Below are 17143 nucleotides of genomic sequence, written 5' to 3' on the forward strand. Positions count from 1 at the left end.
GTTAATAACAGAAGAATCCGAAGAGAAATTGTAAATTTTGGATAAACTGTGATTAAGTCGTTTGAATAAATATACTGAATTATCTGATATATATCATTTTTAAAATTAGAAATAAATGGTTGACAGTGTAAAATTTCTTCGCATAAATCGTCTGCGTCAATGTCTGGATGATTTTCATGTGTTAATTTTTGTCATAACTTTTTACAACAAGATAATAAATATTCTTTATTTTGTGAAGTACCTAACAAATACAAAAACTGAATGAATTCATATGTTCTTTTAATAAAGTAAATCTTTCCTGCAAAGATTCTAATGTTTGAACTATTATGCAGAGAAAAAAAAATTTACTTTAAATGAAATTTCAGGATCTACTATATTTTCACTTTCATGTTCGTAATCAAATTGTGTTGTCTTTTTACATCGCCTTAGTGGTCTACTACTACAAAATACAGGTTCTGTGTCAAATTTTGCTGCAATTAATTTTGAGCTTTCTACAATTTCTTTGAAAGTTTCATCAGACCTATAATAATTTAAAAATTGATTTAGATCATTCAATGCATCTAAAGCAAGTTGGAAATTCATAGATGAAGACTGCAGTATTTTGCTGACAAAATTCACTTGATTTAAAATATCATACCAAACTCTAATACAACAAATAAATGTAAATATAGGAATTTTTTCACCTAGACATTTTGCCTGATATTTGGATTGTTCGTCCAGTTTTGAAGAGTCATTGCAAATTTCAAATGAAGCATCATACACTTCAGGTAAATATTTATAAAGAGGTTTTATGGCATCAATTCTGCTCGACCACAAAAAATTAAAAAATAAGGAATATATTACGTTAAATGTACAAGAAAAGAATGAATAACTTACCTTAGATCTTAGTTCAAATTCAAATTTATTTCTTGTCCTTGTTATTACTGATGCACTGCACTTTACTGTCCTATGTCTAATTACAAAATCTTACAGTTGATACCTTTTGGATTAGTGATACGAGAGAGTACGTACACCATAACAGCAGAATATAGAATAAAGTTAATAACTCCAGCAGCTTTTCTTAAATATGTTTAGAGCCAATGCCAGTTTGAACAAGAATAAACAAACTCAAACGCGCATCATCCTGTAAACAGTAAACTCACCAAAGTTCAATTTTTTACTTCTTTATGCTAAACTACCTTGTTAGAACTAGGATCAGAATAAAATAAGATCTTAACACTCGGGGTGCTCACATCTGATCTGACAGAAACATGCTAATTGTTAACATGAATATTCTTTAATCTATCTATTCTATTGAAGGTCAAGAGTAACTGCGTGTGAGTATATTACGAGTGCTATTTCGCACTTTTGTTGCTGTCAGTTTGGTTTAACACGTGCTATGCAAAGATTTGTGATGTTTGACCCTGCGGAGGTCCCGGCAGATCTAACAGATACTTGTTAATTGACATAATTTGTTGTATAGGTTGAAAGTCATGACTAGCTGCGCGTGCATATGTTATGAGCAGGGCTGGATTAAGACCCATAGAGGCCCTAAGCACTGAATAGATTTTGGTGCCCATATATATGTGATTCAAAATATAAACAATAATAAACTATAAAATAAATTTTTATTTTTCAAAATGAAAAAAAACTTATAGTAAGATGGAAAATAATGTTTATTTTTGTATACTTCAACTTTATTTACATTTGAAAAGTTTTCTCCTACTTTTTTTAATTGCAGTCTTTGATCAGATCCTCAAAATTAATCTTACGTAACACATCTGCTTCTATACTTAGCAGAGATGAGGCATTCAACCTGCCTTGTTGCATAGTTGTTCTGATGGATTTTTAATATACTTCAACTGAGAAAATGAACACTCAGCTGAGCAATTTGTGACCATTAATGTTAAAAATATATGAAAGGCAATGTCTACATTTGCAAAGGCACACTCAATATTGTCTTCTACTACAATTATTTTATAAAGTTCAGCATAACTGAATCTTGTTTTTACATTTTTTTTGTTGCACTGAACTTATGGCACACATGAGTGAACCTGCTGAAGCTCAGCTGAGAAATTAGTGTTCAAGTCCTCTGGGTAAGCATCAATCAGCTTTTGACATCACTGAGAATACCTTTCAATTTCAGTAGATGATGAAGTCACTGAAGAGAAAAGAAAATCTCTCTGATATTTCTTTTTATATCTCTCCTCTTCTTCTCATCTCAGTTTCAAGTTTTTCAACAATTGTGTAAAAGGTGATGATACGAAATTTATCTCTGGCATTCAGATATACATCTGGAGCATCTCTGTCATTGGGTACCTTCTTTCTGATACGTTTGCGAGTTTGAGCTGCCTTGTAATCAACATCTGGTAGCACTTCCTTTGTAGCTGCTTCATATCTTTCAAAGTCATTTCGTGAAGTGCACAATTGGTCAGCTAATGATCCATACAGATCTGCATATTTTTAAGTTGACATCCTCATTCTGTAGAACTTGGCTTACTCTACGAAAATTTTGCAAAATCTCATCCCAAAAATTCAACACAAAAACGAATTCTAGCTCTTGCATCTTATTTGCAATATTATCTGCTTCTCTTCTAGTGTCTCCCTTTTGTGACTGGCCTTCGGCTATACAGTCTAACGCTTCTAAAAGTTGAAAGAAAGATTTCAAAATAGCTGCTGTTGCCATAGCATGTGCCTCTCATCTGATATCAGAGAGGGATTTTAAGACATTTTCCATTTCCAATACAACCTTTAAAAATTGTCCACCGGCTGGTTGAGGCTGAAAAAAAAGGTACACAGCAACTGCACTGTAGAGAAGAAATTAACCGCCTCTTGACAGCAGTCAACAGTACTTCTGCCTACCGAATTTAGTGAATGCACAGGGCACATATATAGCAAACTTATTTGTTTCTAAAATTTTTTGCTGTATCCCCTTATAATGCTCAGACATGTTAGCAGCGTTGTCATAAGACTGACCCCTACATTTTGAAAAGTTTAGCTGACAAACTTTACGTAAGTACTACAACACCTGATTTGCCATTTCCTCACCAGTATGGCTTTTCATTTCCAGAAAGGTTAAAAAAGTGTTCAATAGGCTGTCCATCTTTTAAGTACCTAAGTACAACACTTAACTGGTCGATATGTGACAGATCTGGTGTTGAATCAACTGACAAACTAAAATAACCAGAAGATTTTACTTCATCAACAATAAGCACGTGGATCCTTTGAGCCATCAGTTGAATGAGTTCCTCACAGGTGGCTTTGGACAGATAAGAAGGATTTCCTTTACCACAATTTCTATATTTCGCAATGTGACCTGCTAAAAAGATCAAACTGACTTATGAGCTCAAGCAGCCCTAAAAAGTTCCCATTTTGAAATGATCCAAATCTTTCTTCTGTTCCTCGAAAAGCCAAGCCACATTCAGCTAACATATGAATAACAGCTATGACAGGCCTCAGGACATGTTCCCAGTAATCACTTTTCCTGAATTTGACTCTCAATGATCCCTTCCTTCTCATAATCTCGTAAAAGCTTCTGCAGTCCCTCCATGTGTTTCATTGGGATTTGGTATTGTTTCACATGGATGGGAGTACTGGTAGTGATCTGGACTGCATGTTCAACCACATCAGTGCAAGATAGGGATGTGATGTCCTCCCTGAACACCCTTGGGAAGCGGAGGAAAACAGTATCAAAGAATTCGCTTATTACCTTCCTGTCATTCTCGGAGCAGCAAGACTAATTGTATTATCTGGCATGATGTCCTTCCAATCGCTGCACTGCCTTACCGTCTCCATTATTTCAATTTCCAATGCCTTTCTCATTTCACATTTCAGTTTAGGCCCCCTTTTTGTTTCAGAATCAAGACCAGGATGATGCTCTATCCCACACAGTGAGATCATGCCCTCAGAGAAGTTGCAAATGAACTGATATCGCTCAAGAAAGTCAAGGGAATTGACTCCCAGAGAATTGTGGTATGATAAGGTGAAGGTAATAGTTCTAAAAAACTCCCTGTCATCCATCGTGGTATTACTAGTACAGTCAGAAGTCCTACTATCTACATTCATGATTTACAATAGAATCACCAAATCACAAAAAGGATCACCTTTTGTGATTTGATGATCACAAAAGGTGATCCTTTGCAGTGAGTAAGACTTGGTACTCTCCACATTCATGCGAAATCTCAGCATCTTTGGACTTGTAATTTCATTTACACGGTGTCTCTTGTTATTCGGTCTATTTCTAGACTCTGTCCCTTTACCTCATCCTGTGATATTCTTCTCTTTTTTTTGATGATCAGTTGGGGCATTCACAGGGGGAAGTGTTCTTTGCTTTTTCTCCTAACAACTTGGACACTCGGTTTAGTTTCTTTCTCAATCTTCCTTGCTGTGCTTCTACTTCCAGACCAATGAGAGTTTTTAATTTCTCTGAATTAAGAATTATCCTTTTAATTTATAGCCCGGGTCCCTCATTTGGCAAGCTCTGCTTAATTGCTTATTCCTTCTTTCCTTGTATGTCTGCCCTTTTGTTTACCACTAGTCCTTGATTCATCCTTGGAGGTACTAATTTGTTCAAGGAGACTTAACTTGTCTCAGAACGGAGTAAGGATAATCTTCCTTTAGCCATCCTTCCTTCTCTCTGACTAGTCAGTAATATTCATTTAGGTTTCTTGCCTTCTTTTTATATGCCACTTCCTTGAATTCACTCCACACTCCTAACCTAAAAAGATGAAATACTAACAAGTTCAGATGGGACATTTCATCTTCTGATACCTTTAGGTTATTTGCTAAATTCAGTAATTTGTTGAAGTAGTCTGATACATGTGTAATTTTTTGAGTAAGAGAGGCTGTAAACATTGTGCGCTACCAGTTTTATTAGTGTGGGGGATTTTTTTTTGCCAAAACTTAATTACAAAATAGTTATTATTAGACTTAGTAACCTGCAAATAATGGCAGCGGCATTGTCATTCCATGACTTTAATTTAGATTTTAGTCATTTCATGAAGTGTGAGGTCTGTTATATGTATTCTTTCGATTACATAAATGATTTGTGGATATTTGGTGAGGATGGAAGGAGTGTGTGTGTGTGTGTGTGTGTGTGTGTGTGAAGTGTGAGGAATCTGAATGAGGAACTGATGAATGCAAATATGAAATTGATGACAGAAAGTGTTAGTAGTGACATTGTCGTGGGGAAAATGGGTGCACGTTTGAAAGAGAGGCAAAAAAATGTTAAAAATCAGAAAAAAAGAAAAAGAGCAATTTGAAAACTGTAACGGATGTTAAAAGGGAGTGAATGAAACTAGAAATGGCGTGACGCAGAAATCGAAAGTGAAAAAATTGAAAGAATGGATGATAACGAAAAAAGAATGAATGATAGCGAAAGTTTGATGCATGTTGGACTGAAAGAACAGAAACAAAGAAAGATGAATGAGTGTGAAAATGGGAAGAATAACAGCGAAAGTTGGACTGAAAATACGGAAACAAAGAAAGATGAACGAGTGTAAAAATGGGAAGAATGACAGTAAAAGTTGGACACATGTTGGACCGAAAGTACGGAAAAAAAGAAGGATGAATGAGAGTGAAAGTGAGAAGAGGGGGTTGAGAGTTAGAAAGATTGAATGATAGAGAGAGAATGTGTCGCGAGATTTGGAAGTTGAATTGAATAATTGGATGAGGCAAGAAATGAAATGGATGCAGAATGAAATTAAGAAAATTCACGTAAAAACAATAAAATAAATAATGATGGAATGAAAGAGTTAACGAAAGATGAGCGAGTGGCATTGCATGGCAACTCCATTATTAAAGGTGTGCTGGAGGATAGAATGCACAAGGTATGTTTTCCAGGCGCTAAAATGAGTAGGGTGATTGAGGCAGGAGTGAGCAAAAGAGTTAATAGTATTAATAGGTACGAATGATTTGAGAGAGGACAAAGAGTGTGTTAGAATGGATATCAGGAGGCTGCTTAGAAGGATAAAAGAGAATAGTGTGACAGGAAGAGTAGTTAGCATGTTGCCTAGGTATGACTGTGGTGAAATGAGGCGGAGAGCAAGGATTATGAATGATATGCTGGCTGAAATGTGTGAAGAGACAGGAGTACAGTTTATTAATGTGTGGAATGAGTTTGAGGGACGAAGTGAGCTGTATGGAAGCGATGGACTGCATTTGAGTGGTTAAGGTGTGAGTTGCTTGGAGAGACTGCTGCTGGAAGGTAGAGAAGTGAATAGAGAGAATGAATCAGATCAAGTGGGAAGTGATGTGGAAGAGCAGAAGAGTAAGACATGAGAGATTGAAGAAGTGGTTATGAATGGGGAAGTGAGTGGTATGAGTATAGAAAATGAGCGAATGGGTGTGCAAGAGGAGCAGGAAAATGGGGAGGCTCAGGGTGGACAGGGGTACACAGCAAGAGAAAGGTGGATGCTCCAAGAGGAGGTGAGCATATGCAGGCAGGAAAAAAATAGGATGACCAGGGATCAAGAGGAAACAGTTGGAATTGAAAAGGGTTTTAAAATGAAGAAGCAGAAAGGGAAATGGCCCCAGTCGAGTATGGAGAGATCACATCGAGTGAGTGGTATCAGTGGAACTAGCTGTAGATCCAGAAATGAGCTGTTGTGTTTGTATACAAATGCTAAAAGTATAAGAAACAAGGCAGATGAAATGGTTGCACTAATTGCATCTGTTCACCCAAAGATTGTTGGAATAAGTGAGGCATGGTTGGAAGAGGATGACATCCTGACAGGAATAGACATGAAAGGGTATGATGTGTTTCGTGAAGATAGAGGGGGCAAAAAGGGAGGGGGGAGTGCTATTGATGATAGAGAAAGAGTTATGTTCATATAAAGTGCAGATGCAAGAGGGAAATAGTGCCAGTGGTTTTGAGGCAGTATGGTGTGAGATAGAGGTGAATGGAATCAAATACTTTGTGGGATGTTGTTATAGACCAGGTAATGTGGATGGTGGTGATAATGAAATGTACAATCAAATTAGCCAAGTAAATAAGAAAAGGGTGATCATTATGGGTGATTTTAATTATGGCAATATAGACTGGAATGATGAGATAGCAACTGGAAGTAAAGAGAATGAGTTTCTTGAGATTTTGAGGGATAACTACCTCAGACAGTATGTAACAGAGGGCACACGAGGATTGAGGGGGGTCGTGGATTTGGTCATCTGATCAGAGGATGTAATTGTAAATGAGGTGTCAAATCATCCACCAATTGGTGAGAGTGACCATGAGGTGATTACCTGGGTGGTTGCCAGAGTGTGAGGACCTCTGTGAGAAAAGGGTATATGTGGAACTACAGGGGTGGGGGTGATTATGGAGAGCTCATGAGACAGCTTGCGGGTGTAACATGGAATGAGGAGTTAGCTGGAAAAGAGATCAATGCAGCTTGGGGGATTTTCAAAAACTGTTTAGTAGATGCAATTTCTAAATGTATTCCAAGGGTGAGAAGGTTAAATAAGGTGGGTGTGAGATGGATGAATAAAGAGATTAAGCATGCGATACAGAGAAAACGGGCATTGGAGCAGCATAAGAGAAGTGGAAATAACCAATTCCATGAAGTCTACAAAGACCAAGCAAGGAGGGTGACTTGGTTGGTGAGGGTAGCTAAAGAGAGGTATGAACAGCAGTTGGCTAATGAAGCCAAAAAAGAATCCTAAGGAGTTCTTTCGATATATAGTCAGCAAAAGAAAGAATAATTATGGAAGGATGACACTGATTGGGGAAAATGGCATAAAGACAGCTGATGCAAATGTGTGGTGGAGATACTTAATGAGCAGTTCATAAAGATCTTTCAATCTTGTGAATGTGACTTCATGGAGGAATTGAGAGCAGTTGATGATGGGGAAGAGAGACTGACTGTAGGTGAGCAAGAGGTGTATGGGGAGTTGAGTAAACTAGATGTTAATAAGGCTGTGGGACTTGATAATATATCACCATGTATTCTGAAAGAATGTGCCAGGGAGTTGACATCTGCCTTGACATATTTTTTTAATATGAGTCTTGCACTGGGTCAAGTTCATAAGGAGTGGAAGGAGGGCAAGATTATGCCACATCATAAAGGAGGTGATCGAACTCAAGCATCAAATTATAGACCTATCTGTGTGTCAGATGTTGTGGTTAAGTTGTTGGAGAAGCTTGTGAGAACTAGGATCCAGAGTTGGGTTGATAACAATGGTATTATCTTTGATGGACAGCATGGATTTGCTAAAGGGAGGTCATGTTTTAGTAATCTACTTACTTATTACAATAAAGTGACTGCTTTCCTGGACAGAGGAAAAGGATACACAGTAATATCCTTGGATTTTGCAAAGGCTTTTGATAGAGTACCTCATGATAGGTTGACAGTCAAACTAGAGCAGATAGGGTTGGATATTAGATGGGTGCATTGGATTGGAGACTGGCTATCTGATAGGTATCAACAAGTTGTATATGGGGGAGCGATATCCAGGAAAAGGAAAGTCACTAGTGGAGTGCCTCATGGGCCTGTTTTAGGTCCATTGCTGTTTAACTTGTATATTAATGATATAGGTGAAGATTTGGATGGAGATATTCAGTTGTTTGCAGATGATGCAAAGTTGGGACGAACCATGAAGTGTAGTGAAGATGTTGTGGCCTTACAGGAAGACTTGAATAGACTGAGTGAGTGGGCACAGAAATTTACAGTAATATTTACTGCCTTATTGTACGTGTCCATTTTAATTATTTTTTCCCCTCTATTTTCTACTATTTGATTAATGGCTGAGCAACCATTAATCAAATAAATTTGATTAATGGCTGAGTTCTTCACGTAAAGCATTGGAGATATGTTATACCACCTGTAGGATATTACTTACTTTATTTAATCCTCTTCACTCCACCTGGGAGCATAGGTCTTCTACCACTATTTTCCACCAGACTCTGTTTTTTGCTTCTGCTTTTATTTGGTTCCAGTTTTTATTAATATTTGTCACTTCTTTCAATATTGTTCTTTTCCATGTTTCTCTTGGCCTTCCTCATCTTCTTTTACAATGTGGGTTCCAATCTAGAGCATCTTTTACTAGTATTTTATCTTCTTTCCTCAACACATGCCCCAACCATGTCCATTTCCTTTCACGTATCTGTTGCAACATGGGTTTCTGGTTTGTTCTCTGCCATAGTTGTTCGTTTGATATTTGTTTTGCCCAATATATTCCCAGTATCATTCTTAAACACTTGTTTAGGAAATTTGGACATTGTTAACTATCTTTTTGTTTCCCATCCACATTTCTGATCCATACATTAGTATTGCCTTTACATTTGAGTTAAATATTCTCATTTTAGTTTTTATAGACAAATTCTTGTTTTTCCAAATATTTCTAAGTTGTTTGAAAATTGAATAAGCCAGCTGTTTCCTTCTATTATATCTTCAATAGTTCCTCCTTTTATTGATACTAATGAACCAAGGTATATTATACCAAGGTAAGCAGCATTTCTTCTATTGTTATTTGCATTTATTTTCATCAACATTGTTTTATTTTTATTTATCCTAAGACCAACTTTTTTGACTGTTTCTACAAGTGTTGCTGTTTTTTGTTTTATATGTTGGTGCTTCTGTGAAAGTAAGCAGATATCATCTGCAAATCATTGTGGAGTTGGTTTTGAAGTAACCATTAAAGTCCTGTATTTCCATGAGATACTTTTCTCATCACCCAGTCTAATGACAATTAAAAACATAGTAGGGGAGAGTATACAACCTTGCCTTAACCTTCCTGTCTTTGTTTTAAATGGTTCTGAGAGGGTATTTCCATGTATTAATTTAATTTCAAAATCTTCATACATTTTTTTAATTATTCTTATTATTTTTTCTGGGAGTCCATATTTCTAAGTTATTTCCATAGGGAAGATCTGTTTATACTGTCGAAAGCTTGTTCAAAATCGATAAAATTTAAATATAAGCTTGCCTGCCATTCCAATGATTGTTCTATGATAATTCGTAAAGAAGCAATGTGGTTGGTCATGATCTATTGGCTCTAAATCCTGCCTGTTCTCGTTTGAGTTGTTTTTCTATTTCTATTTTGATTCTATCTAGTATTATCCTTGCTAGTATTTTACTTATAACACTCAGCAATGTTATACCTCTCCAATTTTTGCATCCAGATAGGTTCCCTTTTTTTGGGTAATTTAACCAGTAATCTAGTATTCCATTCCTTAGGCCACTCTTCTTTCTGCCATATCTCATTTAGTAAGGGATATACTATCTCTGCTATAAGTTTTGGATTTGCTTTTAGTATATCGCCTGGAATGTTGTCTGCTCCTGGCGCTTTACCTGTTTTGATCTGAGTTATTGCTTTTGTAATTTCTATTTTTGTTATTTTGTTCAAATTTATATCTAATGATGCAATTTTATTCATTTAATTCTAGGCTCTGGTCACCATTAATCATTTCTTGAAATTTCTCTGAGAAGAATTCCACCCATCTATTTATCTGTTCTTTTTCATTTAATTATAGTTTTCCTTCCTTATTGTATATAGGAACTATCCATTTGTTTCTTTTTCCACTTAATTTCCTTGTAATATCATACAACTTTCTAGTATCATTTATATAAACAGTATCCTCTGCCTCCTGTGCTAGATTCTCTATGTATTTTCTTTTATCATTTCTTGCACTTCTTTTTATTTCTTTGTTAACTGCTCTATATCTTTCTGCTTGTTCTTGTACAACATTTTCGCCAATCTGTAATAGTTTCTCTTTTATTCTCTCTCTCTCTCTTCTACTTTTAATTTAGTGTTTTCTGATATCCATTCTTTGTCTGTATTAGTTCGAAAAGCCCAATATCTTTTGTGCTTATTAGTATGTCTTTAATCATAGCCCATTTTCCCTCTATGTTATCTCCTTCTCTTTTTTCGAGTTTATCCCATTTATCCTGTAGAGTTGTTATAAATTTATTTCTAATCTCTTTGTTTTTGAGTTTTTCAATTCTAAACCTCTTCCTATTGTGCACTGTTTGTTTATTTTTAAATATTTTTACTTTCATGGTAGCTGTTTGGAGAAAGTGATCTGAATATACCTCAGCTCCTCTATTAACTCTGACATCCAGGAGTGATTTCCTCCAATTCCTTGATATAAGTACATGGTCTATTTGGTTCTTTGTCTTTTTATCTGGTACTATCCATATGCACTTGTGTATTTTTTTTTATATTGGAAGAGACTCCCTCCTATTACAAGCCGATTGAACAAACTTTCCCATAGCAGTTTCTTTATTAGAATTATCATTTCCAACCTTAGCATTAAAGTCTCCAATTATAAGTTGCATATCTTTTTTATTTGTTGTTTCTATACTTCTCTGTAGCATGTTATAAAAATGATCCTTTTCTTCCTGGATCGCATCATTTGTTGTTGCATATATAGCAGTTATTGTGATGTTCTGCTTGCTGGCTTTAAATCTAGCTTTTAGTATTCTTTCGGATATTGGGTTCCACTCCATTAGTGCAACTCCCTTTGTGTGGTCATTCATATTTCGGTTCGCAGAGTAGATTAAGTAGTGACAAGTTTAATTTGATTTTTCCGGTTCCTATCCATATCGTTTCGCTTAATCCCATTATTTCTAGTCTGTATTTTTCTAGAACTCTGAATACTTGGTATGTCTTCCCAGTTTCGAACATGGCTCTAACATTCTAACATTTCCAGTCTAAGCTTGTCTTTTGGTAAGGTGTCTGTCGCTTTCTTTTGCACCTCTGCTTCCCCAGAAAGGCTTTCACAGAGGTGCCTCTTGTTCGTGGCAGTTCATGTTCTATTTTCTTCATCCGGTATCACATTTTGGAAGGTTTCAGTTTGCATAGCAAAGTTTTTTTCTGAGACCTAGTTGTTAGCCCTGCGCTCAACCCTCCCCATTTATCCAGGCTTGGGACCGGCATGTCAAGTTTTCACTAAGTATGACTGAGTTCCTGTAGGATATAGCAAAAACTAATTGTGGGCCTAATTAACAGTCATGTCAATTTCCCCAAATTCTTAACATTATATGTTTGAAGTTTTAGCAAGGTAGTGCATTGTACGAAGATCAGGCAAGTCTCTATTAAGTAAACAAAAATACTTTTATTATAACTTAAAGTAAATCTACACTATTATAAACTTTTCATTCAACCTTTTATTAATCTTAGCATGAATTTTAATTACTATCTAACAATATTAAACTTCCCATTTACAGTGAGAAGAGATTCTAATATTTTACAATTCTGGCAGTCACTATCTCTAACTTATGCTATGCTAACATTTCAATTTCAAACTTTACTATCTGTGACAATCATATTAGCCTAGTAACATTATGTCCAGTGGACTCAATCATCCTTCCTCCACACTTAACTATTAACATAAAAATTTCTACTGACAGTTCCTTAGTAACACATATAGTCCTATCAGCACATAAGCACTGACTTCTCCAATCCATTCTGTGTACTGGATTTCCACGTTCAGTTTTCAGTAGGCATCCTTCCATAATTCTCTTACGGGAGCAGTGGCACATCTTTGCTGAAGGAACTAGATAGACTGAAGGCGTCCTGCATTTGGTGCATGAGCCAAGTTCCCTTACTTGCTATACATCACAAAAACTTTCACTTCTTCTCCAGGGCTGCCCGTTTCTCCACGGGTTGCGTACCAACGAGTTCAAACTGACCTGTGGACTGAGCTAAATGACTGCATGAGAGAGAGAGCTTGTTCTTCCGGCCTCCCACATACAGTTTTCAGGAGTTCCATGTTTCAGAGTCAGAGACCCCAGAATATCCAGCGATCACTCTGACATCAGCAGTCTTGACCATCAATGAAGGCAGGAAACTTCCTTGTTCGCATGACCACCAGCACTATTGTTTGCTTTCAAGTCCCAGACATAATCCTTTTTCTTAAGGTAAAACTATTTCAATACTAGGCTATTTTTACACTATCACTCCTGGATTTACATAAAGTGCACAATTTAGATATTTATACTATTTCAATAATTTTATGAACAATTCAGTGTTACTCTTTTTTTTTCCAGATACACTTATGGGTTTACAATCAGTATGGCAACATGTAGTTTTATTATATTTACAGTATATACGACCTCTGTAAAAGTCGATGTCTAAAATTAAGAACTTCTATTGCATCTAATTTTACAACATTGAGTTTAGCACAAATTTTTGATATTTAGTGGGATGTTATTATAAGCCAGGGAATGTGGAGGGAGAACATACTGAAATGTTCAGACAGACGAGACTTGTGAGTAACAGGAGGGTTATAATAATGGGTGAATTATGGAAGTATTGACTGGATGCAGGAAATATCATGTGTGAGTATGTAGATCAAGTTTCTTGAGCAACTCAAGAACAATTATTTTATGCAGAATATAGTTGAGGTTACATGTGGGACTCAAGAGTTAGATGTAATAATATCATCTCATACAGTGATAATAAAAGATGTCACCAATTAGGGAGAGTGATCATGTAGTTTTGACATGGAGAGTTGCTAGCCAGGTACGAGCTTTGTGGAACAAGAGATATGTATGGAATTACAAAGCAGGGAACTATGATAAATTAAGGCAACAGACTGGTGATGTGCAGTGGCTCATCACCAATCTGTTGAAAGGCAGAGAAATCAATAGTGCCTGGGATTTGGCCCAAAATCACTTAGGGCAATGTTAGACTATCCCTAAGGCTTGGAGGGTAAAAGTAGGAGTGAAATGGATGAATCATGGAATAATGTGGGCATTTCTGAGAAAGACGATTTTATGGAGGAGATATAAAGAACAAGGTTTCCCAACAGCATGAGAAGTATAAGGTGCAAGCTAGGAAGGTGATAAGTGTAGCAAGGAAAGAGAAATATGAAAAGAAACTGGCTGAAACAGCAAAGCAAAGCCCTAGAGAATTCTATAGTTGCTAGTAGAAGAAAGAGTGAATATGGAAGGCTGACTTTAGTTGCTGCAAATGGAACAAGAATCACATCTGCTGAAGATATGGTGGAAATTTAATGAGTATTTTGGTAGTGTGTTTCATATAGGGTAGCTAAGAGCAGCGTTGAATAGCAATAGGAAGGAGGACTGACAACTGACAGTACAAAAATGGGAAGTGTTTAGAATTTTAAGTAACTTTGATGTTAATAAGGCTGTGGGGATTGGATGGGATATCACCACATACATTAAAAAAATGCACAAAAAATGTTACTGTACCCTTCATTGGTTTGTTAAACAGAAGTCTGGCAACAGGAACAGTCCCAGAAAAGTAGAAAGAAAGAAAAATAGTGCCACTGCATAAGAGGGAATCCATGTCAGTAGTCTCAAACTATAGGCCAGTATGTATATCAAGTGTAGTGGTGAAGGTATTAGAGAGGCTGATTAGGGACAGAATACAAATGTGAAAATTGATAAGAATGGAGGGCTTTTGAGGGAGTAGCATGGGTTTGTTAGAGGATGGTTGACTAATAGGCAGAGCAAGTTGTGTGTCAAAGTGCAGTGTTCCAAAAAAGGAAGGTGACAACTGGAATGCCACAGGGTTCCATTCTGGGACCATCGCTGTTTAACTTACATATCAATGATTATAGTTCATGGTGTGAAAGGAAATATTGTTGTTTGCTGATGATGCTAAATTAAGAAGAGCAATGCAAGGAAATTCTGATGCATTGTTGCTACAACAGCATTTGAATAGATTGGTGCCTTGGACTAAAGAATGGGGATGTCATTTCAATGTTTCCAAGTGTATCAAGTTATGCACTGTGACTAGAGAAGATGGAATCAGGTTTACCATACTGGAGGAACTTTGCTTCAGGAGGTGAAAGAAGCAAGGGATCTGAGAATCTTGGTAGATAGGTTACTGAAGTTCAGGGGCACATTGCAAAAGTTGTAATAGTTACCCAAAAAATTGCTGCTATAATGTGAAGAATGCTGACATGGAAGGAAAAGGATGTTATTGTCTCACAACAACTCAATTTAAGTCACTCATAATTACTTACTTACTTGGTATCCATTAGGGTGATATGACAAGGCATTTCTTCACTTCTAGCAGTAATTCTGTAGTAATATCCTACCATTCCAATCTGTTAGCTTCTGCTTCACACCAGATAATTTCAAACTCGGTGCTACATTATTACCATTATTGCTTTCATGATTTTCTTCCCTAACTGGATTGAAGTCATCTGATATCATTAGTAGCACTCCCCCCACCTCCTATCTCTTCTGTTATTCCTACAAATACTATATCCTTTACACTCAATTTCAGTTGCTACATTCAACTCTGAGAGCCAGGTTTCACTAATGCCAACAATTTTCAGCCACAATATATTCACCAAAGCAACAAACTTAATCACTCTGTTCCTAATTCTCCTGGCATTTGTGTAGAGACATGACAAATTATCTCCTCACTTTTTTGTATACTTACATAAGGATACAAAGTTAACATTATGAATTTCATCCACTATGGCTGGTTAAGGCAAGCAGCAATGTTTTTTTTTCCCCCCACAGTAAAATTGTTTAAAATTTTAAAAGATTAATGGATAAATGTTTGTGATAGCAAAATTAGGAGGAGGATTTTATTTGGTTATTAGCAGATGTTTAGCTTTCTCACAGCTTTCTAATCTTTAGATCAGAGCATAACAAAATACTCTGCCATTATCATAGATTAAACTTTCCATCTCTCCATATGTCAATCATATCCATACTAACTATCCCTATCACCTAACAATCATCTCAATAATTAACAAATCTTCTTTAGCTCTCAGTATATGGATAGTCCATTCTGAAAATTTACTCAAGGGAAATTAGATCCAATCATAAGAAACTATTAACTATAATACTTAAATAGCTATACCAAGCTCTCTCTTCCCTCTCTCTCTTTAAAAGAAAAAAAAAAGTTAGCCATAAGCATTCTGTAATATACAATGCTACATTACCTTCAAGGCCTCCAATGTTAAGAATCCTAAATGCGAAAGGATTAGACGAGATGTCTGGAATTCCTGACAAACACTAATATTTAAAAAAAAAATGAATTAGAGAGAGAGAAAATGAAAGGCCATTATTCACTATAATTGCATATGAATTAAGATGTAAAAGTTTTCATTTTGAAATATATTTTATAATTTCAACTAAGGATATTAAAAGGGTGATACACTTAAAAAAATCAAAAACTACATGACATTCAGAAATGAAACTGCAACAATGAAAGAACTTCAAAGAAGTTTTATAGAATATTTGAAAGAAGAGATGTAACAAATGAAGAGCATTATTAGTGTGAATATGCCAATAAAGTGGCAATGCAATTTGAAAGCAATTTGTGCATTTCATCCCCATTCCATAAAATCTGTGAATGTTGTTTAATGAGTTTTTGGTGGAAGATCCAGTAAAATCCATTATGTACAAATTCCATTTGAGAGTTGATAACTTCAAGATACCATCTAAATCTGCTAAAAAGGTTCAGATTAGGCAGATAGCACATAGAAACAGTTAATAACATTCTACATTCTTTTTGTGAAGTTCTTGGAAAGTGGCTGTGAAATGTTACAGAAGTAATATAAAAGATTCTGGAAAAAAATTTGCTGTGGCATAATGATCCAACTTGATGCAGATAAAATCTATTTGTATAAAAATTTGTTTTGATAATGAGCCAATCACACTTCAGGATAGCACACACACACACACATGAATATGGAGAAGTAAAAATTATTATAATATGCCTGAACACTAGGAAACAGCTCAGCTGATGTGTTAGAAAAAACAATTAATGGAATTATATATCTAAACGTTGGATATTTGATTAGGGTCCTAAATGCTAGAGCAGTAATAAGAGAAACTAGATTTCCATTCTGGATAAAATTTCTTATCCAAACTGGAAATTGAGATATCAAAGTTAAGAAAATTCTTTCTTATGGGAAACAAAATTTTTCAATGGATGCGGTGAAGATAAGGGGGATAAAATGTCTGAAGCTGAATGGCATATGGATATTGAAGAGTAGTGGCTTGTATTTTCAAAGATACAAGGAAAATGAATGAATGAATAATGATAGCCAGTGTTTAATGATGCAGTGTCCATGAAAGTATCTACAGAAAATGCATAAGACAAAAAATGTGAAAATAATTGGAGTGAGTTTGTGAGGAGGAGTCACACATTGAGCCAGTCCAACTTATAACCAAAGTAATCCTCACTGGCATGGAAGTACACATTACCCACAGTACTCTGACCTGCCATTCCCAAA

General features: G+C 35.9%; 1 protein-coding gene across 1 annotated transcript in view; it reads right to left on the minus strand.

Moving 5' to 3' along the window:
* The window catches only part of LOC150101697 (ral GTPase-activating protein subunit beta), a 778187-nt gene that overhangs the window by 160774 nt on the left and 600270 nt on the right, over positions 1-17143 (minus strand). The window contains 1 exon segment of the mRNA XM_090400967.1: positions 15845-15917. Coding sequence (XP_090257093.1) covers positions 15845-15917 — 73 coding nt within the window.

Source organism: Typopeltis vanoorti, chromosome 11 (genome assembly GCF_054136105.1).
Source record: "Typopeltis vanoorti isolate ZY-2024b chromosome 11, IOZ_Tvanoo_1.0, whole genome shotgun sequence".
Classification (NCBI taxonomy): domain Eukaryota; kingdom Metazoa; phylum Arthropoda; class Arachnida; order Uropygi; family Thelyphonidae; genus Typopeltis; species Typopeltis vanoorti.